General features: G+C 41.9%; 2 protein-coding genes and 1 pseudogene across 3 annotated transcripts; 2 read left to right on the top strand and 1 right to left on the bottom strand.

Annotated features, from left to right (window-relative positions):
* Positions 1 to 908: 908 nt before the first annotated feature.
* On the top strand, positions 909 to 12,522 carry LOC311147540 (melanocyte protein PMEL-like; the record flags this gene model as incomplete). Its single annotated transcript, XM_084184290.1, has 12 exons — positions 909 to 969; positions 2,308 to 2,403; positions 2,743 to 2,889; positions 9,222 to 9,361; positions 9,523 to 9,679; positions 9,802 to 10,146; positions 10,345 to 10,577; positions 10,714 to 10,834; positions 10,937 to 11,045; positions 11,621 to 11,826; positions 12,003 to 12,093; positions 12,351 to 12,522. The coding sequence occupies 12 exons, from the start codon at positions 909 to 911 to the stop codon at positions 12,520 to 12,522; spliced, it is 1,878 nt and encodes a 625-aa protein (XP_084040416.1).
* Positions 12,523 to 12,868: 346 nt separating this feature from the next.
* LOC311148020 (tubulin alpha chain) lies at positions 12,869 to 15,459 on the bottom strand. The gene is made up of 4 exons (XM_084184903.1): positions 15,356 to 15,459; positions 14,296 to 14,518; positions 14,039 to 14,187; positions 12,869 to 13,934 (listed from the first exon to the last, which is right to left on the bottom strand). The coding sequence occupies exons 1-4, from the start codon at positions 15,356 to 15,358 to the stop codon at positions 12,954 to 12,956; spliced, it is 1,356 nt and encodes a 451-aa protein (XP_084041029.1). The 5' UTR covers positions 15,359 to 15,459; the 3' UTR covers positions 12,869 to 12,953.
* Positions 15,460 to 22,992: 7,533 nt separating this feature from the next.
* On the top strand, positions 22,993 to 24,519 carry LOC311147671 (tubulin alpha chain-like; annotated as a pseudogene). The gene is made up of 3 exons: positions 22,993 to 23,230; positions 23,318 to 23,467; positions 23,589 to 24,519. The product of its transcript is annotated as a tubulin alpha chain-like (transcript).
* Positions 24,520 to 26,837: the final 2,318 nt, after the last annotated feature.

The raw sequence follows: 26,837 nt of genomic DNA, 5'->3' as shown, positions 1-26,837 counted from the left end.
TGGAGCTGTCTTAATCAAGAAATCAAAAAAGAGACAATTTTTGTACGCGACTTTATTAACTCAATGTTTTTTTATATTGTTTGCAAACTGTTATGTGACACGTATTAATGCCCAAATAACATGCAAAACAGGCTCTGCCCCACCTGCCCTGAATGACAGTATTACCCCCAGTGGCGACCCGTCACAATTCATTCACAAGGCAGCATAGCATGACCCTTATGCCACCCTTTGGCGCCCTAACCTGAGACTAGCAAAGCCCCACAGCCTTGGGAAGGTAGACTGCTGATTTCACAAGTTGTTGCACCCATCCGTAATCAGAGTAACAAATACTGTATGAGTCTAAGTTCACTCATGAGGATGTGTAGGTAATAGTGAGTTTGAGGCTACAGTATGGAAACAAACTAAGATAAAGAAGACAGAAATAATTCCCAAGTCTTTGCACAGCCTAATGGGAAATAATCACAACAGGTGTGGTCTTTTTTTATTCATGTCTTATTTTTTAACTCGATTGGTGGACATCACTCCCCAGATAATATCACTCTCTGTGTCACCAGACAAGTTAAACTTCTTTCTTACACTCAGGTATCTTCTGAAATGGTCTACAAAGATCAACCCAAAATGTGCATGTAAAATACATTTGAATCTCCATTTCATTGTGTGCCTTACATAAGTGAGCCCTCATTTACTGTTCTAGGAAAACCCCATAGGTCACAAGGGCCTTTGGGGAGGTGGGATCACGGTTTCAGTGGGTTTAGGAGGGGTTTAGTACTACTGCTGTGAGGTCAGATTAGAGCATTTATAAAGCCAGGAATAACAATGCTTTTGTGAGTTTGTTCTGACCTGCAGTGGAGGAGAAGAAAAGGGATATTCCATATTTAAGGTGGAAAGGAAGTGTGCACACTTAGGACATGAGGACAGGGGCAGCTCTTGCAGTGTTGGTGCTGACACTTTTTTCATCTGCTACAGCAAGTAAGTACAGCCACTCTGGATATCATAATGTATACCAGATAATGCAGGAATATCTAGATAATATATTTTCAAAATTTTCAAAAATTGTCTTTTGATGTTACAAAAGGGAGTTATTCTTCACTTCAGGCTGTGGTGCACCAGGATTTCCCAATATGATAATAATTTTAGCAGGGGCGGACGGGACAAAAAATTTGCCCTGGCATTTCTAACACACCTGCCCATTTTTTCCCCTTGAGGCCCCCACACTGGACCATTTTTTTCCCCCTTGAGGCCCCCATTATTAGCCAGATAATGATCATATTGCACAAAAAAATAAATCAAGTTAGACAGGCCCACTGGGCAAAAAATGGACCAGCCCATCTGGCATTTCAGGCAACACTTGTTTTATTCAAACCTTTCAGTAATGATGTGTATTGAGGAACACTGCATTTGGTTTTGTCTTAGATGCTCTTATGACAGAGGCACCACAGTGCAGCACTATGTGCCCTTTGCATGACCAAGGGTCAGATTCCCAGACACAGATTAAGCATAGTCCTGGACTAAAACCCTTTCAATGGAGATTATCTGTTTTGATAACGAAATGCTTTGCAAACACAGCACAAATTTGAATCAAACATGAATTGACACTCTTAATTTTATGGGGAAGCATCATTGCAGTCATAGGGCCTGTAGTAAGATTAAATGCAGTAATGCACACTATCTTCAACATCGTGCAAGTAGCATGAGATGGCATGAGATTTAAATGAATTATTAAAAAGCACAAGAGTCTCATTTGTCACCAATAAGCAGTTTGCATGAATTCCAAACAATGTAGAGAGTATCAGTCAGCGGCTGTTAGTTCTTAATTTAACAGTAAATTGTACCGTTGGTGGGATCATTGCACAATACAGTAGCCTATTGTAACAATCATACTCTTGATAAGCGCCTTACGGGATATAAGTATTGTGATTTTGACTAGGGTGCCGTGTATGGATGACCGGGGTTCAATCCCAACTCAGGATTAAAAATAAAACATACTACTACTGCATATATGAAAAGAATCAGTGCTTATCAGTGCAATGGAATATTAATTGTTTGACCTCCATGGTCCTTATGTCAAAGACAATCCCCTCCCACCCTTAGACCTAATCTGTAGTAAATGTATGGTACAAATTCAGCTGCCATTCACATGAGTAGGATTGAGGGAGATTGTATAGTTTTTGAGATAAGCAGTCCCCTAGGTTAGAGCTGAGCACCCTCCTTTAAGGTTGCAACCTAAAGTGTGGCCAGCTCCTTCCTTTTCAACTCTAATGGATGCATGCTCTGCTTACTTATGTCATTTCTATGATTATATTCCAGAGCCCAAAAGTCGCTTCACACGATATCCATCATGGAATACGAAAATGTATCCGGTCTGGAAAGATGAAGATCCTCAGTACAAATACTCTTGGAAAGGTATGCACAATTATCCTCTGTCTCAACACAATGTGTATACTCTGATGGTTACATAACATTTTCATCTTATTTATCAGGAATATCTCTGTGAAATTTGTGGCCATTTGTGGATGACCTCTGCTCCTCATATAGTAAAAGGGTGTAAAGGCCCAATGCAGTCCAACATTTGATTTTTCCTGTGTTTTATATATATTTCCACACTATGAGGTTGGAATAATACTGTGAAATGTGTGGACATTTGTGGATGACCTCTGCTCACTTGACGTAAAGTAAGTCAAATATCTCTGTGAAATATTATACTAATGATATTCACTTCAAAGTGTACATTCTTCCCAACAGGTGGCAAGGTGAAATTCATTGTGGGTAATGACGCACCAACCCTGACTGGAGCCAAGGTAACCTTTACCATCGAGCTGCAGTTCCCACACAACCAGAAGATCATGCCGGATGGAGAGGTGGTGTGGGCTGAGAACTGCACTGTCAATGGTAAGTCCTCCTCGAGAACTGACTGGGTTTTGGTAACCTCATCCCATGTCTGGTGAACAAGATCAGGGTTTTGGTAACCTCATTCCCAAGCTAATTGGGAGGAAGTGTCTTGGGAACAAAATCAGAGTTTTGGCCATATGAGGGTCTTTTGTCACTTATACAGAAATCTTGGCTCCCTGAACTAAATTTTGCACGAATGCTGGTTTCTGGCCAGCTATTGTTAATTAAGTATGTCACGGGAGAGACTACAGTATTTGTATTGTTCTTTCCCTTTGGAGACTACAGTGCATTTTGAGGTTAAATACTACGTACTCTTTTTCTACATACACTACCTGACCAAACGTATGTGGACACCTGCTCGTGGAAGATCTCATTACAAAATCATGGCCATTAATATGGAGTTGTTCCCCCCTTTGCTACTATAACAGCCTCCACTCTTCTGGGAAGGCTTTCCACTAGATGTTCGAACATTGCTGCGGGGAATTGCTTCCATTCAGCCACAAGAGCATTAGTGAGGTTGGGCACTGATGTTGGCCGATTAGGCCTGGCTCGCAGTCGGCATTCCAATTCATCCCAAAGGTGTTCGATGTGGTTGAGGTCAGGGCTTTGTGCAGGCCAGTCAAGTTCTTCCACACTGATCTCGACAAACCATTTCTGTATGGACCACGGGGGCATTTTTATAAATATTTTGTAAATGTTTTATTTAACCTTTATTTAACTAGGCAAGTCAGTTAAGAACAAATTCTTATTTACAATGACAGCCTACCAAAAGGCAAAAGGACTCCTGCGGGGATGGTGGCTGGGATTAAAAATACAAATATAGGACAAAACACACATCACGACTAGAGACACCACAACACTACATAAAGAGAGACCTAAGACAACAACACAGCATGGCAGCAACACATGACAACACTAATTGACTAAAAAAGGTATAATCTTCGTAAATTATATCATCGGTAGGACTGGTGGAGTTATGTCGCACATGCAGCTAACAAAAACATATGGAAATGTCTGCTCTACCCAAAATTACAACCAAATAATTGCAGCCTTACCGCAAAAATGGAAGAGGAAAGTGGAAGGGGGAGAAAGTAAGGAACTTGTCTGTCGGCCTTGCATTAAAGAACATAATTGGTTAAGGAAACTGTGATAAATAAAAAAGTATATCAGTTTCATTTAAGGACCAAAGGATTGACAGCCGTCCCATATAGATTGCAAAATAGTTGGGAAGAGATTTTTGACGTACCGATCCCATGGCATAGTGTTTATGAACTGATACGCAAAACGACACCGGATTCAAAACGTAGAATCTTTCTATTTAAATTATTATATAAAATTCTTGCTACCAATAGAATGTTATTTATATGGGGGATACTATCTTCCCAGCTCTGCAGATTTTGCTGCGAAGAGACAGAATCATTAGATCATTTGTTTTAGTACTGTCCATTTGTAGCTTGTTTTTGGACACAGGTCCAGGAATGGCTAAAGGATTGCAATATTTACCTGGAGCTAACCTTGCAGATAGCATTACTGGGTGATCTGAAAAGTCATAGTCAATCGATCAATAACATAATAATACTTTTAGCAAAAATTTGTATTTTCAATTCACAATCTGTAGAAACAATGAGAATAGAAAGGTTCAGAAATTTTGTAAGACATCACAGTACAGTTGAAATATATATGGCAAATAGAAATCCTATATGGATGGTGTTAAAAGATAGATGGGAGGTGTTGAATGGAATTGAAGGATGGGACTAATAACAACAAATAATAACAAGATAACTAATAATGTAAGCATACTGTGTCCATAATAAGTATATAGGTTGTAGGTTTGGAGCTTTTGTGAAAGAGCACAGTTAGAAAGATATGGCATATAGAAGCAAACCAGATGGACATCATGAAAATGATCGGAGAGGTTGAGAGTAGAGGAAGTTCAGGAGAAAGGATATGTGTGTGTGTATGTATATATATATATATATATATATATATATATGTGTGTGTGTGTAATAAATATATATATATATATATATATATATATATATATATATATACACTGCTCAAAAAAATAAAGGGAACACTAAAATAACACATCCTAGATCTGAATGAATGAAATAATCTTATTAAATACTTTTTTTTTTACATAGTTGAATGTGCTGACAACAAAATCACACACAAAATTATCAATGGAAATCAAATTTATCAACCCATGGAGGTCTGGATTTGGAGTCACCCTCAAAATGAAAGTGGAAAACCACACTACAGGCTGATCCAACTTTGATGTAATGTCCTTAAAACAAGTCAAAATGAGGCTCAGTAGTGTGTGTGGCCTCCACGGGCCTGTATGACCTCCCTACAACGCCTGGGCATGCTCCTGATGAGGTGGCGGATGGTCTCCTGAGGGATCTCCTCCCAGACCTGGACTAAAGCATCTGCCAACTCCTGGACAGTCTGTGGTGCAACGTGGCGTTGGTGGATAGAGCGAGACATGATGTCCCAGGTGCTCAATTGGATTCAGGTCTGGGGAACGGGCGGGCCAGTCCATAGCATCAATGCCTTCCTCTTGCAGGAACTGCTGACACACTCCAGCCACATGAGGTCTAGCATTGTCTTGCATTAGGAAGAACCCAGGGCCAACCGCACCAGCATATGGTCTCACAAGGGGTCTGAGGATCTCATCTCGGTACCTAATGGCAGTCAGGCTACCTCTGGCGAGCACATGGAGGGCTGTGCGGCCCCCCAAAGAAATGCCACCCCACACCATGACTGACCCACCGCCAAACCGGTCATGCTGGAGGATGTTGCAGGCAGCAGAACGTTCTCCACGGCGTCTCCAGACTCTGTCACGTCTGTCACATGTGCTCAGTGTGAACCTGCTTTCATCTGTGAAGAGCACAGGGCGCCAGTGGCGAATTTGCCAATCTTGGTGTTCTCTGGCAAATGCCAAACGTCCTGCACGGTGTTGGGCTGTAAGCATGACCCCCACCTGTGGACGTCGGGCCCTCATACCACCCTCATGGAGTCTGTTTCTGACCGTTTGAGCAGACACATGCACATTTGTGGCCTGCTGGAGGTCATTTTGCAGGGCTCTGGCAGTGCTCCTCCTGCTCCTCCTTGCACAAAGGCGGAGGTAGCAGTCCTGCTGCTTGGTTGTTGCCCTCCTACGGCCTCCTCCACGTCTCCTGATGTACTGGCCTGTCTCCTGGTAGCGCCTCCATGCTCTGGACACTACGCTGACAGACACAGCAAACCTTCTTGCCACAGCTCGCATTGATGTGCCATCCTGGATGAGCTGCACTACCTGAGCCACTTGTGTGGGTTGTAGATTCCGTCTCATGCTACCACTAGAGTGAAAGCACCGCCAGCATTCAAAAGTGACCAAAACATCAGCCAGGAAGCATAGGAACTGAGAAGTGGTCTGTGGTCACCACCTGCAAAACCAGTCCTTTATTGGGGATGTCTTGCTAATTGCCTATAATTTCCACCTGTTGTCTATTCCATTTGCACAACAGCATGTGAAATTTATTGTCAATCAGTGTTGCTTCCTAAGTGGACAGTTTGATTTCACAGAAGTGTGATTGACTTGGAGTTACATTGTGTTGTTTAAGTGTTCCCTTTATATTTTTGAGCAGTGTATACAGTGGGGGGAAAAAGTATTTAGTCAGCCACCAATTGTGCAAGTTCTCCCACTTAAAAATATGAGAGTGGCCTGTCATTTTCATCATAGGTACACGTCAACTATGACAGACAAAATGAGAAAGAAAAATCCAGAAAATCACATTGTAGGATTTTTTATGAATTTATTTGCAAATTATGGAAAATAAGTATTTGGTCAATAACAAAAGTTTCTCAATACTTTGTTATATACCCTTTGTTGGCAATGACACAGGTCAAACATTTTCTGTAAGTCTTCACAAGGTTTTCACACCTGTTGCTGGTATTTTGGCCCATTCCTCCATGCAGATCTCCTCTAGAGCAATGATGTTTTGGGGCTGTCGCTGGGCAACACAGACTTTCAACTCCCTCCAAAGATTTTCAAACCCAGATTCGTCCGTCGGACTGCCAGATGGTGAAGTATGATTCATCACTCGAGAGAACGTGCTTTACACCACTCCAGCTGACGCTTGGCAATGCACATGGTGATCTTAGGCTTGTGTGCGGCTGCTCGGCCATGGAAACCCATTTCATGAAGCTCCAGACGAACAGTTATTGTGCTGACGTTGCTTCCAGAGGCAGTTTGGAACTCGGTAGTGAGTGTTGCAACCGAAGACAGACGATTTTTACGCGCTATGCGTTTCAGCACTCAGCGGTCCTGTTCTGTGAGCTTGCGTGGCCTACCACTTCGCGGCTGAGCCGTTGTTGCTCCTAGACGTTTCCACTTCATAATAACAGCACTTACAGTTGACCAGGGCAGCTCTAGCATGGCAGAAATTTGACTTGTTGGAAAGGTGGCATCCTATGATGGTGCCACGTTGAAAGTCACTGAGCTCTTCAGCACAGGCCATTCTAATGCCAATATTTGTCTATGGAGATTGTATGGATGTGTGCTCGATTTTATACACCTGCCAGCAACGGGTGTGGCTGAAATAGCAGAATCCACTAATTTGAAGGGCGAATCCACTAATTTGAAGGGGTGTCCTTATACTTTTGTATATATAGTGTAATTCATAATACAGTGGGGGAAAAAAGTATTTAGTCAGCCACCAATTGTGCAAGTTCTCCCACTTAAAAAGATGAGAGAGGCCTGTAATTTTCATCATAGGTACACGTCAACTATGACAGACGAAATGAGGGGAAAAAATCCAGAAAATCACATTGTAGGATTTTTAAGGAATTTATTTGCAAATTATAGTGGAAAATAAGTATTTGGTCAATAACAAAAGTTTCTCAATACTTTGTTATATACCCTTTGTTGGCAATGACAGAGGTCAAACATTTTCTGTAAGTCTTCACAAGGTTTTCACACACTGTTGCTGGTATTTTGGCCCATTCCTCCATGCAGATCTCCTCTAGAGCAGTGATGTTTTGGGGCTGTCGCTGGGCAACACGGACTTTCAACTCCCTCCAAAGATTTTCTATGGGGTTGAGATCTGGAGACTGGCTAGGCCACTCCAGGACCTTGAAATGCTTCTTACGAAGCCACTCCTTCGTTGCCCGGGCGGTGTGTTTGGGATCATTGTCATGCTGAAAGACCCAGCCACGTTTCATCTTCAATGCCCTTGCTGATGGAAGGAGGTTTTCACTCAAAATCTCACGATACATGGCTCCATTCATTCTTTCCTTTACACGGATCAATCGTCCTGGTCCCTTTGCAGAAAAACAGCCCCAAAGCATGATGTTTCCACCCCCATGCTTCACAGTAGGTATGGTGTTCTTTGGATGCAACTCAGCATTCTTTGTCCTCCAAACACGACGAGTTGAGTTTTTACCAAAAAGTTATATTTTGGTTTCATCTGACCATATGACATTCTCCCATTCCTCTTCTGGATCATCCAAATGCACTCTAGCAAACTTCAGACGGGCCTGGACATGTACTGGCTTAAGCAGGGGGACACGTCTGGCACTGCAGGATTTGAGTCCCTGGTGGCGTAGTGTGTTACTGATGGTAGGCTTTGTTACTTTGGTCCCAGCTCTCTGCAGGTCATTCACTAGGTCCCCCCGTGTGGTTCTGGGATTTCTGCTCACCGTTCTTGTGATCATTTTGACCCCACGGGGTGAGATCTTGCGTGGAGCCCCAGATCAAGGGAGATTATCAGTGGTCTTGTATGTCTTCCATTTCCTAATAATTGCTCCCACAGTTGATTTCTTCAAACCAAGCTGCTTACCTATTGCAGATTCAGTCTTCCCAGCCTGGTGCAGGTCTACAATTTTGTTTCTGGTGTCCTTTGACAGCTCTTTGGTCTTGGCCATAGTGGAGTTTGGAGTGTGACTGTTTGAGGTTGTGGACAGGTGTCTTTTATACTGATAGCAAGTTCAAACAGGTGCCATTAATACAGGTAATGAGTGGAGGACAGAGGAGCCTCTTAAAGAAGAAGTTACAGGTCTGTGAGAGCCAGAAATCTTGCTTGTTTGTAGGTGACCAAATACTTATTTTCCACCATAATTTGCAAATAAATTCATAAAAAATCCTACAATGTGATTTTCTGGATTTTTCTTTCTCATTTTGTCTGTCATAGTTGACGTGTACCTATGATGAAAATGACAGGCCTCTCTCATCTTTTTAAGTGGGAGAACTTGCACAATTGGTGGCTGACTAAATACTTTTTTTCCTCACTGTACATACTCCTCGGTCTAAAGACGAAGCAGAAACCAACACTCGCTCTGTTTTCCTCCAGGAACAAATTACCATCAGTCTGAGCCAGTGTATCCTGCACAAAACATGGAGTGGAATGGTGTCTTTCCCGACGGAACACCCTTCAAGAAGGGCGGTGACAAGCCCCCTGCATATGTGTTTGTATGGAAGACATGGGGTAAAGTGCAGCTGCAAGCACTCACTTATTAGGGCCTACATTATTAATGTTTTACTTTGTCTGCTAATGATATTGTTATAAACCTGTAATAACATGTTATAAGCATGTAATAACACTGTAATAAGCATGTAATAAGCCAATTTCTTTGCTTTGCTTTACAGGTCAGTACTGGCAGGTGTCTGATGGCCCATCCTCCTCCCTCACCATTGGGACAGACGATGTCCCTCTGGGTTCCTACATCGTGGACATTGTCATCTACCACTACCGTAGCCATGAGAAGTTCATCCCTCTGGGATACGCCTCAACACAGTTCTCCATCACTGGTTAGTGTCATAAATGGATGAATGAATGGACGAACTAATGAATGAATGGATGAATGAATGAGTAGCTGTCTTGAAAAAGAAGATAAGTGTCTGAGTGTTTTTCTCTATCTCTATATCTTTAGATCAAATCCCCTTCGCAGTCTCGATGACCCAAGTGAATGACATCAACGAGGCAGACCTGAGCTTCGTCCAGAACAGAGCCATAGCCTTCACCATCAGCCTCCACGACCCCAGCGAGTACATGAGTGACGCCGACATCACCTACAACTGGGACTTTGGTGACAGCAGCGGGGCTCTCATCTCCAGAGAGCTGACTGTCACCCACACCTATATAGTGGCTGGTGGCTTCAAGCCCAAGGTGGTCGTACAGGCCTTTATCCCTGATAAAGCATGTGCCACACCAGCTGGTGTCGACCCCACTGGTAATGCTGTCACCATCGGGCCCGCAGACCCGGCCGGCACAACAGGTCATTCCCATCTTGAAGCGCTTTAGTCCACAAGGCAATTTCTAAAGTCTTAACTTGGATTCCTTGCATCCTTAGTGTCCTCAAGAAGAGAGGATGTGGGGAATCATGGAAAATACTTTTGAGATTCACCCAATATGTAGGCTATGCCAGAATTGACAAAGAAAATAGAAAATTGAATTGTCTTGTTTCTCCCTCCAGTGAGAGCTCCTGCTGCTGATGCGTCAGCTGCTCCAGTGATGGTGGCCACACAGGAAGCTACAATAAATGTAGGCCCATCAGCTCCCGCTGAGACTGACACAGAGGACATGACTGATGAGGGAGCCTCCACCGCTCAGGACACAAAGATACCTTCTCCAGTTAACCCTGACACTCCAACTGTCCCTGCTGCCATGGCAACAGCTTCCTCTGAGGAAGTAGAGCCAGCAGGTACTGTATGTTCTAAACATGTAACATATTCATTTTAATTGATTAATTAAGCGAATTAACTGTACATCTAATGTGCTTTAGATTGTTGGATTTTCAATTTAGTAACTGGAATCCATTGTTGTTTCTCCTGATACAGGACAGACCGCTACAGGCCAAGCTCCCGTGGTGATAGTTGTTAAGCGTGAAGCCGGTGACAAACGCAAGGATGATGACTGTGTGATCTATCGCTATGGGTCCTTCTGCACTGGCATTGACATTGTTGGTAAGTCCACTGTCTAAATAACATGTAAATCTCCATCCTAATACTGTATTTGATTTAAATTGAGGATTATTTTACGGCCCGTCTTTTTGTGTTTTTCTTCAGAGGGCATTGAGAGTTTGAAGATAGTGCAAGTGGACAATGCTGTGATCAAGACAGATGAATCTGAGGTTGAACGAAACGTGGTGGATCTAACTGTCACCTGCCAAGGGAGGTGAGTATTCCTTCTCCAGACCCAATTAAAGGGAGACTTCTCAGACAATCACACCATTTATTATTTCCCTTAGCAGAATCATGATCCACAGACAAATCCACTAGGTATGTAGGCCTATATTCCACCATTTAGGCACTAGGATCAGTTTCATTGCCCATATCACAGGAGGCTGCTGAGGGGAGGACGGCTCATAATAACGTCTGGAATGGAGTAAATGGAATGGTATCAACCACATGGAAACCTTGTGGTCCCGTGTAGCTCAGTTGGTAGAGCATCGCGCTTGCAACGCCAGGGTTGTGGGTTAGATTTCCACGGGGGGCCAGTATGAAAAATAAATAAATGTATGCACTCACTAACTGTAAGTCGCTCTGGATAAGAGCGTCTGCTAAATGAGTAAAATGTCAAATGTAATTACTATGTTCCCTTCCTCCCCGATTTAAGGTGCAACCAGCTGTTTGTGCCTCAGATTAATCCTAGTCCTGGATTAAAAATTATTATTGCATTTTAGTCCAGGATTAGTCTGGCCCTTAGTGTTTCACTGAGTGTTTCTGACCCTGTGTCTGTTCTCCACCCAGCCTTCCCACAGAGGTATGTATGGTGGTGTCCAACGCGGACTGTTTTATGCCCTTCCACACCATGTGTAACACAGTGGCGCCCTCTTCTGAGTGCCAGCTGGTACTGCGTCACTTTTTCAATGACTCCGGCATCTTCTGTATCAACGTGTCCATGACCAACGATGTCAGTCTGGCAATCACCAGCGCCAAAGTTAGCGTGACTGTGGGTATGTACTGTAAGATGTCTGCTCTGCACATCTGCCCCGCCACGTCTCGAACCTGGGTCCCTGGGACAATCAGTCCAACACCTATTGTTATTGTTTAGAATATAATTAATATATTGTAATATGATGTTATATGAAGTTGTTTTACATAAATTATTGTCTGGGTTCTTTGGTGGCAGGTTCCAGTCTGTCCTCAGCGGGCACTGTAGCCATAGCAATGGGGGTCCTGATCGTTGCTCTGGTCTCAGGAACCGTGGCCTACACTTACAAGTGAGTCACAAATCAACATTGGTCTACTCTAGTCACAGCTCTCTGAAGAGTTCCATATCACCACAATAACCTTTTCAGCTTGCTTGAGACATGACCCTTATGGTGCCTGTGTACATGGCAACTGTATGCAGCATATTGTACCATTGATAACAGTTTTATCCTTTATTTGACCAGAGGAGTCACATTGAGATTTACATATTTATAAGTGAGCCTTGGAAAAAACTAATGTAAATAATTGTTCTCCTTTTGTTCCACAGACGGTTCAAAGCCTACCTTCCTCTGAAGGAGGAGTCTGAGGTTGGCTCCGCCTCCCAGAGCGCTGAGAGCAGTCCTGGTTGGAGCTATGGGCCTCTACTGTTCTGGAACCTTCTGAGTCGACAACGGGGCCTTGTAGAGAACAGCCCACTGCTCGATGACAGGCTGGTGTGAATGGACAAAAACCAAATACACAATACACAACAGCATAGAAACATCTTATTTTCGCATATAGTCATCCAAAATGTTTTGCTTTTTCTTTTATAGTTTTTTATACATTTATTTTTTAACTGAAAGTTCATGAATGTGTATAATTTGGCTTATTTCCCTCAAACAATTTTTTTTCTAAGCGCATATGTGCATCCTCATATTTTTATACTGGAAGTTTTATCAGTGAATAATATTGGAAACATTTGACATTTGTATGTCTTTTCCCCATTAAAATCCTCCCAAAATTGTACTAGTGTCTTTCTTTTTGTCAAGATAAGGTGGTGAATAAAGTCCAAGAGCACAAATAGCTAATTTAATTCAATGTTTTATTAGGTATCATAATAAGATCATGCAACAGTAACAGTGTTTAACAATGGCTTGCCTGCAGGGGCATCTCAATACTCTTCTCCCTCTTCCTCTCCCTCACCCTCAATGGAGTCAACCCCTACCTCTTCATAATCTTTCTCCAGGGCTGCCATGTCCTCTCTGGCCTCAGAGAACTCTCCCTCCTCCATACCCTCACCCACATACCAGTGCACAAAGGCACGTTTGGCGTACATCAGGTCAAACTTGTGGTCAAGCCGAGCCCAGGCCTCTGCCACAGCAGTGGTGTTGCTCAGCATGCACACAGCCCTCTGGACTTTGGCCAGGTCTCCACCAGGGACTACAGTGGGGGGCTGGTAGTTGATGCCAACCTTGAAACCAGTTGGACACCAGTCAACAAACTGAATGGAACGTTTGGTCTTGATGGTGGCAATGGCAGCATTGACATCTTTGGGCACCACATCACCACGGAACAGAAGGCAGCAAGCCATGTACTTGCCGTGGCGAGGGTCACATTTCACCATCTGATTGGCCGGCTCAAAGCAGGCATTGGTGATTTCAGAGACAGAGAGCTGCTCATGGTAAGCCTTCTCTGCAGAGATAACTGGGGCATAGGTGGCCAGAGGGAAATGGATACGGGGATAGGGCACCAAGTTGGTCTGGAACTCTGTCAGATCAACATTGAGGGCACCATCAAATCGAAGGGAAGCAGTGATGGAGGAAACGATCTGGCTAATGAGCCTGTTGAGGTTGGTGTAGGTAGGACGCTCAATGTCGAGGTTCCTACGGCAGATGTCATAGATAGCCTCATTATCCACCATGAAGGCACAGTCAGAGTGCTCTAGGGTGGTGTGGGTGGTCAGGATGGAGTTGTAGGGCTCCACCACAGCTGTGGACACCTGGGGAGCTGGGTAGATGGAGAACTCCAGCTTGGACTTCTTGCCGTAGTCAACCGACAGGCGCTCCATCAGCAGGGAAGTGAAACCAGAGCCGGTGCCACCTCCAAAGCTATGGAAAACCAGGAAGCCCTGAAGGCCTGTGCACTGGTCAGCCTAAGGAGAAAGAGGAACATGTCAATAAATGGACAGAAGAAGATGTCCACATTATGATCAGATAGTTGATAAAATATTGAATTTATTCATTCTGAAATACCCACCAGTTTGCGGATCCTGTCCAGCACCAGGTCAATGATCTCTTTGCCAATAGTATAGTGTCCACGAGCGTAGTTGTTGGCAGCATCTTCTTTGCCAGTGATGAGCTGTTCAGGATGGAATAACTGGCGATAGGTCCCAGTGCGCACCTCATCTGAGGAGAGAAAATTAACAGCTCGTTAAGGAGCTCAATAGCAAGAAAGCAGAGGAAATCCTCTTTGACATACTTTTATTTCAATTAAATGAGAAACAGAAATCTTACCAATGACTGTTGGCTCCAGGTCCACAAACACAGCCCTGGGGACATGCTTTCCAGCCCCAGTCTCACTGAAAAAGGTATTGAAGGAGTCGTCTCCTCCTCCGATGGTCTTGTCACTGGGCATCTGTCCATCTGGCTGGATCCCATGCTCCAGGCAGTAGAGCTCCCAGCAGGCATTGCCAATCTGGACTCCAGCCTGACCTACGTGGACGGAGATGCACTCACGCTGTAAAATAAATGGAAAAATATTGAATGTAACAGAATTACATTTAATTTGACAAAAATGTACAATTGTCAAAAACACCACCTAGTGGAAGAACGGGTAGGTTACATGTAGACTGAAGAACAGTCACAATATAGACAAATCAACTGATGTGCAGGAATCAGCCATTTACACCTATGACCATTACTTAGCTGACAAGGAGGTCATATTACATCACTAAGGAATTAAAAGGCAGCTGGAGTGGAATAGGTTTATTTTCAGGGTTAAACTAGACATATTAATATTGACATATGTTAAGGTGTACAACTGTAGAGATACATATATTCCCCTTCTGTCCCCACCTAGTCTGCCTTCCCCCATCTAGCAACACAATGGATGACCTTAAGAATATGATCCCATTTTATTCCAATTTTATATCCATTACCTGAATAAATAAATGCTGCTGTCTGTGATGAATATTGTACAATTCATCTGTGTTCAATAGCTACCAAAAAGTATGCATTCTAAATATAGTGCTTTGTTCTTTCATTCCATTCCCATACAATTAGCCTACCAATTTATGTAATAGCCTTGTAATAAACCGAAATAGCATGCAATACCTATTCCAAACGCGTTAATTCAGTCTAAGCAAATTCCTCATTTGAAAATGGGTTAACAACACCAAGATGTTCCAAATTCGCCCCTATCTCGAATTCATTGACCTATACATTAAAAATCGACCCATAACAGCCACCATACGGTCGTGTAGTGATTGTCTCATCATTTGAGAAATTCTCAACAGAAAACATCAAACACGTAATTATTTCAGGCTTATTATTGCTGAAAAACTACATGACTTACCATATTTTCTGAGGAGGATCGAACAATATGGGAAAATACAAAGAAATAGTCTACGCAGAGAGATCTCTATTTGTGTCTGAATGAATGGGTGTACTGTATGCTCTGCCCGTCAGAGTCGACGCAACAACTGCTGATGGAGAGGGGCGGCGCTCCCAGATTTATGCACAGCCAGTGCACACTGTGTAATACGCCTATATGAGGCTGAATGTACGTTTTTAAAACGAAGCTTATTTGTTCAGTTGATATTTTTTTCATTCTGCATTGCGATTGAAAAAAGTAAGAAATGTTATGTAAGGAGAAAACATATTTTCTCCAATTCAGGGAATGCATGGGATGGTAGTGGATTTACCTTAAAGGATGTCCTCTGTCACCTCGTTTAAAGGGATAGTTCACCCCAATTAAAAATGCATCTTATCATGGATAACACTGAAAGTGAGCAATCCAATATTTAGATGTAGGGACAGCTTTATCATTATAATTGATGACAAATCAATGGGAGTGACCGTGGAAGCCATGTCAGAATGCTCAAAAAACCCTGCCAATATCACCATACCTAAAACACATACCCACATCTTCAAGTATGGTTATATGTAGATTTATGTCCAAAGTCATTTTGTGGAACAGTACCAGATAAATCATGTAGAATGGCAGAAGTAGGAGCTAATCCTTCTCACTATCCTCCTCCTATCTCTCCTTCCTCTTTGTCTTAGATTCTCTGCAATGATGATGTCATCCATCTGGGCTGATCACATGATCACAGTGTCTTGCTGCTGAATGCACTGTGCTGGCCTTAGTGTAAGCATATTAAGGAAGTAAGCCGTTTTTCTTTCAACCCATCTATCCAATTGAATACCCATGATGACCAAACATGTATTGACTTTTAGGGCTCAGGTCTCTGCAAGTGCATTTTGGTAATCTAAGCTTCCTGATAAAGCCAGAGCGTACATCACCATACTCATGTTCCGATGAAGGATTACACAACATCCGATGCTTGAAAAGCCTGCATTTTGTCAGACTATCCTGAATACTGGAATTTGTCTGGCAGCTATTTAAATTAAAGCTTACATCAGCTTGTGCTACAAAGTCATGTACTACAAAGTGAATTGTCGCCTCGATACAGTCTCTCTGCAAAATCCACTCAAAAGCATCTGTGACACAAACTATACTAGTTGTATAGGTCTTTAGAGCTTTATTTTGAAATATTCTAAATATAGCCCACCCAGTGAGCAAAACTGGTTGAAATGACGTCTTTTCAATCCGTTTTGCTCACTGGGTGGGTTACCAAGGAACAAAGATGTCAATTGTGGGGTAATACAGTAAGTGTGAGTGTGATTTAGGCCTACTGTAGAAGGGGCTGAACAAGATGTATGGCCCCATGCCGACTGTTCCAGGAGGTCCTCATTCCCCAACAGCTGAGGGACAAGGAGGAGCCTGACATTAAACAGCTGCAGGCGAGAAGATGGTGGAAGTGTTTGAGATGGGAGTGGTCCTCCAAGAATGAGCACACTTTTCCTTTAAAGGTCCAATGCAGACGTTTTTAGTATCTCAATATCAAATCATTTCTGGGTAACACTTAAGTCTTTTTGTTAATTTTTGACCATTTTAATTGAAAACAATCACAGTAAGGGATTGTTTTCAATTAAAATGGTCAAAAATTAACAAAAATGGCTTCTTAGATAGAGCAATTTATCAAGCAAGAATTTTGCTAGGACTGTCTGGGAGTGGTCTGAGCAGGGAAACCTGAAAACGAGCTGTTATTGGCAGAGAGGTTTGTAACTCTCTTTCTTATTGGTCTATTAATGAATTTACCGCCTGGTGACATCACCAGGCAGGCCAAAACTCTATCCCACCAAAACAGGCTGAAATTTCAGGTGGTCTTTTCTACACTAAAAGAGCATTATCATAATTTTCACGATTTCACAGTATTATTCCAACCTTATAGTGTGGAAATATACAGTATATAAAACACAGGAAGATCATGTTTTGGACTGCACTGGGCCTTTAATGGAATACAAAGCCTTCAATGCAGTCACAAAGCAGTTATAGGCCTACTCAGGGACGCAAACTGAATGACTAAAAAGCACCCTAAGCTTAAAAGGTGTGTTTTAAGATCTCTTTAAAAAATGTTCACAGTGTTCCTCAGGTGGCAAAAAGTTATTTTGGTCAAATTACTAATGTGTGATTCGAAATTGAGTTCAGAATCTAAAATAACACCTAGGTTTAATACCTGGTGTTTATCTTTATTGCCTGTGAATTAAAACGTGCCGGCCAGATTCTCTCTCTGTGCTTTGGCTCCAACAATAAGTACCTCGGTCTTGTGTTGATTTATCTGGAGGAAGTTGTGAGCCATCCAAGTATTTAAATCACTAAAAAAGTCTAATAATTTATCCGTAGAACTAAAATCCTCTGGTGACAAAGAAATATAAAGTTGTGTATCGTCTGCGCAGCAGTGAAAATCAATGCTGTGCTTCTGATAATGTTGCCAAGGGGTAACATACAGTTGAAGTCGGAAGTTAACATACACCTTAGCCAAATACATTTAAACTCAGTTTTTCACAATTCCTGACATTTAATCCTAGTAAAAATTCCCTGTCTTAGGTCAGTTAGGATCACCACTTTATTTTAAGAATGTGAAATGTCAGAATAATTGTAGAGATAATTATTTATTTCAGCTTTTATTTCTTTCATCACATTCCCAGTTGGTCAGAAGTTTACATACACTCAATTAGTATCTGGTAGCATTGCCTTTAAATTGTTTAACTTGGGTCAAACGTTTCGGGTAGCCTTCCTAAAGCTTCCCACAATAAGTTGGGTGAATTTTGGCCCATTCCTCCTGACAGAGCTGGTGTAACTGAGTCAGGTTTGTAGGCCTCCTTGCTCGCACACGCTTTTTCAGTTCTGCCCACACATTTTCTATAGGATTAAGGTCAGGGCTTTGTGATGGCCACTCCAATACCTTGACTTTGTTGTCCTTAAGTATTTTTGCCACAACTTTGGAAGTATGCTTGGGGTCATTGTCCATTTGGAAGACCCATTTGCGACCAAGCTTTAACTTCCTGACTGATGTCTTGAGATGTTGCTTCAAAATATCCACATAATTTTCCTTCCTCATGATGCCATCTATTTTGTGAAGTGCACCAGTCCCTCCTGCAGCAAAGCACCCCCACAGCATGATGCTGCCACCCCTGTGCTTCACGGTTGGGATGGTGTTCTTCGGCTTGTAAGCAACCCCCTTTTTCCTCCAAACATAACGATTGTCATTATGGTCAAACAGTTCTATTTTTGTTTCATCAGACCAGATGACATTTCTCCAAAAAGTATGATCTTTGTCCCCATGTGCAGTTGCAAACTGTAGTCTGGCTTTTTTATGGCGGTTTTGGAGCAGTGGCTTCTTCCTTGCTGAGCGGCCTTTCAGGTTATGTCGATATATAGGACTAGTTTTACTGTGGATATTGATACTTTTGTAACTGTTTCCTCCAGCATCCTTTGCTGTTGTTCTGGTATTGATTTGCACTTTTCACACCAAAGTACGTTCATCTCTAGGAGACAGAACGTGTCTCCCTCCTGAGCGGTGTGATGGCTGCGTGGTCCCATGGTGTTTATACTTGCGTACTATTGTTTGTACAGATGAACGTGGTACCTTCAGGCGTTTGGAAATTGCGCTCAAGGATGAACCAGACTTGTGGAGGTCTACAAAAATTTTTCTGAGGTCTTGGCTGATTTCTTTTGATTTTCCCATGATGTCAAGCAAAGAGGCACTGAGTTTGAAGGTAGGCTTGAAATACATCCACAGGTACACCTCCAATTGACTCGACTGATGTCAATTAGCCTATCAGAAGCTTCTAAAGCCATGACATCATTTTCTGGAATTTTCCAAGCTGTTTAAAGGCAGAGTCAACTTAGTGTTTATAAACTTCTGACCCACTGGAATTGTGATACAGTGAATTATAAGTGAAATAATCTGTCAGTAAACAATTGTTGGAAGAATTACTTGTGTCATGCACAAAGTAGATGTCCTAACCGACTTGCCAAAACTATAGTTTGTTAACAAGAAATGTGTGGAGTGGTTGGAAAACAAGTTTTAATGAGTCCAACCTAAGTGTATGTAAACTTCCGACTTCAACTGTATATAAACTGAACAGTACCGGAGCCAAAATCGAACCTTGTGGAACACCACATGTGATATTTATTTTCTCTGAGCTATGTTCACCAAGGGTGACAAAACACTCTCGACCTGTTAAATAGGTCCTAAACCAATTTAGAACTGGACTGGAGAGGCCAACCCACCTCTCCAGCCTGTCCAGAAGGACATCATGGTCAACAGTGTAGAATGCAGCACTTAAATCTAAGAGTACAAGGACAGAGTGCTGTTTGGCATCTGTGTTGGCTCTAAGATCATTTACCACTTTAACTAAGGCTGTCTCTGTGCTGTGTTGGGCCCGAAAACCAGATTGGAGTTTTCTAAAATACAGTTGGCACTTAAAAAAACAATTTAGCTGTTTAAAAAACAATTTTGCCAGAATTTTGCTTAAGAATGGAAGGTTGGAGATTGGCCGAAAAATTGCTAAGAGCTGAAGAGTCTAGAATCTAGATTACTTTTCTTCATAAAATTGCCTGGTGGCTAGTAGGATTACAGAGAAACAACAACAGCAAAAAAAAAAAAATATATATTATTAAACAGGACAAATCTGAGGGGGCACGTGCCCCTGTGTCCCTTATGGGCATGACGCCTCTGGGCCTACTGATGATCTCTGTGAACAAGTTGAAGCTTCTCTATTGAATTCTCACCAGAAAAGACAGAATGATACAAGCCACTTTTGAAAAAGAAGCATATTGTTGGCTGTGAAAATGTTTATTTGCTTACTGATTGTTGTCATTCCACTGCAGGGCATAAATCTTAAAGGGATACTTCTGGATTTTGACAATGAAGCCCTTTATCTACTTATCCAGAGTCAGAGGATCTTGTGGATAAATGTTGTATGTCTCTGTGCCCAGTATGAAGGAAGTAAGAGGTAGTTTCGCAAGCCAATGCTAACTAGCGTTAGCGCAATGACTGGAAGTCTATGGGTATCTGCTAGCATGCTTGTTTTTCACTACATTTTGTTCTTTTCCAGCACATACTATGTAGAGAAAACCGGATTGTCCCTGTTTCATTGAACACAGGATGAGAGAAAATGAAAACAAGAAATGGAGCAGGGACTGTCTGGGAGGGAAGCCTCAGTCACAAGCCCCACTGAGACAGCTGCGTCCTCCTCCCAATGACTGCTGTTGTTCAATCTTGGTCATGTGACTAAGAGATAAAGAGGCTTTATGTGGATACTAGGCCTGTATCCACGCAACTTATTCATTACCTAGCAACGGATGGAGCCAGGGAGGAATGGGGGTTGAGTGTCTGTTGCTCCCTGTCCTAGATCTAGAATTGAGTCATTTGACCTCTATCACAGACAGTAGTTCTATGACAAGCAAGAACTCACGTTAAGTTGGTGCAGTCTGTAACATTTTATCAATAATGTCAGCTATTGAAATCTACCCCATTTGAAGATTCTACCCCTATTGAATAATAATTTTTACAGCTGGATGTGGTCATGCTGCAACAGACACTAAACATTAAAACAAATAACTTCATAGCTTGAAATGAATATAAATCATCACAATGACACTTGTGTACTACATAGGCCTACATTTCACTAACAATCCATGAAGATGTCAGTGGATCTCTCTCAGTGGATAGGACCGGGATGCCTGCATTCTGCAAGGTTGATTGTATCACAAGAATACACTTAATATGTTGTGATATCTGTTGCGAATGTATTGTAATGTTTTAAAAGATGTATAACTGCCTTAATTTTGCTGGACGTCAGGAAGAGTATGGGGATCCATAATAAATACGAATACAAATACAAGTATTCTACATTACATATTTGCCACAGGGTTTATATGGTGTGCTCTATTTATTTATTTAATCTTTATTTGGACAGGGAGTCATGCTGAGACCAAGGCCTCTTTCACAGATGAGCCCTGTATACACATCAACACATAAATATATACATCAATATTCACATCAATTCACGAAATGCAAAACACAATTATAGAAACCAAACACATTCTTCAGTAAAATGCTAGGCATATTCATTAGATGTGTTTCTTTGAAGCAGCTTGGAGGTGGTGAGAAGATAATTAGGTTACGTGACAGATGGAGTGTAACATTGTATTTGTCATGCTTTTTTCTGCAGATCAAATAAATGGAGTAGGCTACGATGGAAACGTTTTCAAGGCATTCTCTATGCAGGATATATGCGACTTTTTCTGCAGATCAATATGAATGGAGTAGGCTACGATGGAAACGTTTTCAAGGCATTCTCTATGCAGGATATATGCTACATTAGATTAGGCTACAGAGTTCAAATCAGTGTTAACATGAAACTCAAATTCAGTCAGCAGTGAGCATAAATATATATATGTTTTGTGTGGATATGCCTGTAGGCTTAATGAGATAATAAAATAATCTACTGTATATGAAAATGAAAATTCCATTACTGAAACAGGGATATGCAATAAAGGCTACTGGTGTATGTGGTCAGTTGTTGCAATTAATCTGTTTGAGGCTGGAAATATTAAAATACTGAATTTGACGCACAATGTGCGCATAGGCATTTATAACAGCTGGGTACGGTAAGGGATAGGTGCTTTTTTTTTTTTACGATGCTCTAGTTTATCCAATGGAAAAATGCAGAGTTTTCTTTACTGGGCAGATTTACCATGACTTGCCCAATAGCGATAAAGGAGACGCAGTCGTTAGGCCAACACTTGTATATATATTGAGCTGTAAGTAGTCATTTGCATAGAATCTTACATCGACTCCCTTGCGGTCCTATTGTAAGACGCCCTTTCGAGGAGCGGACAAAAAAAAAATGGTAAGATAGTTTTTATTTTATTTACATTTGTTTACTGAATCATTTGAAATTGTATATCTGAACAATGTGACATTTATATCAACTATTTAATAAGAACCTGATTTAGAACCTTTTATGCCTAAACAGCTATTTTTTAAGTGTTTAATTTGATTTTGTAGGCTATTTTAATTATAGCATTAGTCTTAAATAGATATCCAAGGCAGACTTCTGTTCTGCTCAATTTATGTCTGCACCTGATATAACATGAAATACCAGATTCGAGTACAGGGTCGAATAATGGCGCAATGGCGCAATGTCCCAGACAAAAAAGGGGCTTAGGAAGGTTGTGATGTGAACGGAATTCCATAGAACGTGCCAACCACTGGGAGGTGCCAACAATATAATTAAATAGGCTAGAGAGAAACATTATTCAGGATAATGTAGCATATTATTATAGAGCTAGATACATACAACATTATTTGAGAGATTCTGATACTGTGAAGGCTGTAACAATGTAACTACCATATCAAGTATACACTGATACATGAATGGCTAGCACAGAGCAATTCCTAAGGCGTTGCCTTTCTTTCAAATCAAACCTACAAGAAAACATAACTCTCTTACAACTTCCTTTGAAAACATTAAACCTCTGGGTGATTCTTTTCAATATTTAGAAGATGTTCTGAATGTATAGAATAGTTGTCCAGACTATTATTTTAGTATTGATTTTTACTAAATAGGCCTATGTTTTCTCCCCAGCGTGAGTGTATCTCAGTTCATGTGGGTCAGGCTGGAGTCCAGATGGGCAATGCCTGCTGGGAGCTCTACTGCCTGGAGCATGGGATCCAGCCGGATGGACAGATGCCCAGTGACAAGACCATCAGAGGAGGAGACGACTCCTTCAATACCTTCTTCAGTGAGACTGGGTCTGGAAATCATGTTCCCAGGGCTGTGTTTGTGGACCTGGAGCCCACAGTCATCGGTAAGATGTTTCTCATTTAATATGAATTGAGTCAAAGCGGGGTTGTAGAAATCCCTTATTGATCTGCTGCTCATGCTCTCTCCTCAGATGAGGTGCGAACTCTGACCTATCGCCAGTTATTCCATCCTGAACAGCTCATCAGAGGCAAAGAGGATGCTGCCAACAACTATGCCCGTGGGCACTATACTATTGGCAAAGAGGTCCATTGACCTGGTGCTAGAGAGGATCCGCAAACTGGTGGGTTTAATGAACAAGTGAATTACAGCATTTTATTTGTATTAACTAAATATATAATATAATAATATTATGGATTATGAATCTTGTGTTGTCCTTGTTTTATGTGTTCCTCTCTCCTCAGGCTGACCAGTGCACAGGCCTTCAGGGCTTCCTGGTTTTCCACAGCTTTGGAGGTGGCACCGGCTCTGGTTTCAAGCTGGAGTTTTCCATCTACCCAGCTCCCCAAGTGTCCACAGCTGTAGTGGAACCTTACAACTCCATCCTGACCACCCACACCACCCTAGAGCACTCTGACTGTGCCTTCATGGTGGATAATGAGGCTATCTATGACATCTGCCGTAGGAACCTCGACATTGAGCGTCCTACCTACACCAACCTCAACAGGCTCATTAGCCAGATCGTTTCCTCCATCACTGCTTCACTTCGATTTGATGGTGCCCTCAATGTTGATCTGACAGTTCCAGACCAACTTGGTGCCCTATCCCCGTATCCATTTCCCTCTGGCCACCTATGCCCCAGTTATCTCTGCCGAGAAGGCTTACCATGAGCAGCTCTCTGTCTCTGAAATCACCAATGCCTGCTTTGAGCCGGCCAATCAGATGGTGAAATGTGACCCTCGCCACGGCAAGTACATGGCTTGCTGCCTTCTGTTCCGTGGTGATGTGGTGCCCAAAGATGTCAATGCTGCCATTGCCACCATCAAGACCAAACGTTCCATTCAGTTTGTTGACTGGTGTCCAACTGGTTTCAAGGTTGGCATCAACTACCAGCGCCCCACTGTAGTCCCTGGTGGAGACCTGGCCAAAGTCCAGAGGGCTGTGTGCATGCTGAGCAACACCACTGCTGTGGCAGAGGCCTGGGCTCGGCTTGACCATAAGTTTGACCTGATGTACACCAAACGTGCCTTTGTGCACTGGTATGTGGGTGAGGGTATGGAGGAGGGAGAGTTTGCTGAGGCCAGCGAGGACATGGCAGCCCTGGAGAAGGATTATGAAGAGGTGGGGGTTGACTCCATTGAGGGTGAGGGAGAGGAGGAGGGAGAAGAGTACTAGGTGCTACTTTTTCAGGAAGCAGAAGTTGTTCTGGATATGATTCCAAAAGCATTTCTAGCGAAATGCAAGTGTATCAACTAATTGAGAGAATAAAGTTATTGAGGACAAATTTGCATTATGTTGTTTCTCTTTTTTATATTCTTACTAATTGCATTTCAGCTACAGTAGATAAAGCAGAGAGATGTTAATCAGGCTTTGGTAACACTTTACATGAATTTGTTCTTATACCTACATGTATGTATAACGCTGTAATAACACTTTATTTACACTGTAAAACAATATTGTGTTAACATTTTGTTACATAATTATTTAGAAACGTAATTATAATTTCCTAGAAGGGTAATCAATTCGAAAGCTACCCTGGGTGAGTGAGAAGATGACTTACCCTACTACCCTGACTGTACATTTGGATTTTCTTACAATGAATGAATCACATAATGTAATCCTCCTGTCCTGTCCACCGGACGTGTCTGCCTTCAAACACATTCAGGTGTACAGCTTCAAAATAGCCTATAACGTTTTTGGAAAAAATAACCTATTCAAATAAAAAAATGCCTCTAGCAAGAAATCAATGCTCAAGTCTATGGGAGCTTTTCCCCAGCCCAGACATAATACTGTAGTTGACTCGGTTGCGTCATAAAATAATCTTCAGACATCGCACACCTCAAGCTGCAAGCTTCTGAATCGAGCTCTTCCTTGTTTTTATTACTTCTCCTAATCCCCTGCACAAAGACATATCATGGTGAGCAATATTCTATTTATTTTTTGTGGTGTATTATCGAACGTAAAACTTCAACAATTTTATTCAGATATTTTTGTGAATTTTGTGTGTGTGGAAGTCCTGCACCCGGTAGGCCATAGATCCCACCTGTCAATAGGAACAAGTTATAGCTCATCAACTGACTAGATATTTCATTTCTCAAATATTGTGTTTCAAAAAATGTTCGGAGTTGAAAGCCGGGAAATATTATGGGGTTGATCCAAAATAAAAATAATTGTGGGGACCGGCAATTGAATGGAGGCTGCGCGGTACTTCTCCAAAATCCTTTGGTCAGTGTCAGTGCAGACAGTAAATCAGATTAGACATGCTTAACTCTGGTAAACGTGGACAGTCTGTTCACTGAGCTGCCATATCGCAGACAAAAAAAGAAATACAACTTTTTAGACTATTTGCAAATATTTTCCACCGTTATTTAGAATAAATCATTTCCTCACTTGCTGTGAGATTTTGGATAAATACATAAATAATTGCAGATAACTGTTTGGTTTCTCCTATCAGCCTGCTGTAATTATTGATATTGGAAAAATACGTATTATTGTAGCCTACAAATCAGAATATAATCAAACACTGTAAATTAATTTCAGCAGAAATGTGGAAGTGGTCTGACAAGTTTCATAACATTTTAAAGAGACAGCAGCCCTAAAACTGTCTGACCTAGATAATCCTCTCCATATGCTGCACTGTCAGAGGAATACAACACTAGAACACACAGGGGGTTGGTGGCACCTTAATTGGGGAGGATGGGCACTTGATAATGGCTGGAGCGGAATTAGTGGAACAGTACCAACAACATTCCATTCTAGCCGTTCCAGACATTTTTATGAGCCGTCTTCCCCCCAGCAGCCTCCACTGCTAAAACACATCAGTAGAACACAACACTATAACACACCACTAGAACACAACACTAGAACACATCAGTAGAACACAACACTAGAACACATCAGTAGAACACAACACTAGAACACATCAGTAGAACACAACACTAGGACACATCAGTAGAACACAACACTAGAACACATCAGTAGAACACAACACTAGAAAACATCAGTAGAACACAACACTAGAACACATCAGTAGAACACAACACTAGAAAACATCAGTAGAACACAACAGTTGAGCACATCAGTAGAACACAACACTAGAACACAACATTAGAACACATCAGTAGAACACAACACTAGAAAATATCAGCAGAACACAACAGTCGAGCACATCAGTAGAACACAACAGTATAGAACACATCAGTAGAACACAACACTAGAACACAACAGTAGAACACATCAGTAGAACACAACACTAGAACACATCAGTAGAACAAAACACTAGAACACATCAGTAGAACACAACAGTATAGAACACATCAGTAGAACACAACACTAGAACACAACAGTAGAACACAACACTAGAACACATCAGCAGAACAAAAATATGTTATTATTCCATAATAGAATAATAGAATAGAATAGATAGAACAGCAATAAAGAAATGTCCACATCAGAACAATGTAACACTTGGCTGCAGGTATCATCTTTGTTAT

Source organism: Coregonus lavaretus (assembly GCF_964263955.1).
Source record: "Coregonus lavaretus genome assembly, chromosome: 20".
NCBI lineage: Eukaryota > Metazoa > Chordata > Actinopteri > Salmoniformes > Salmonidae > Coregonus > Coregonus lavaretus.
The sequence above is the reverse complement of the archived record's forward strand: the minus strand, read 5'-3'. Positions and strand labels throughout refer to the sequence as shown.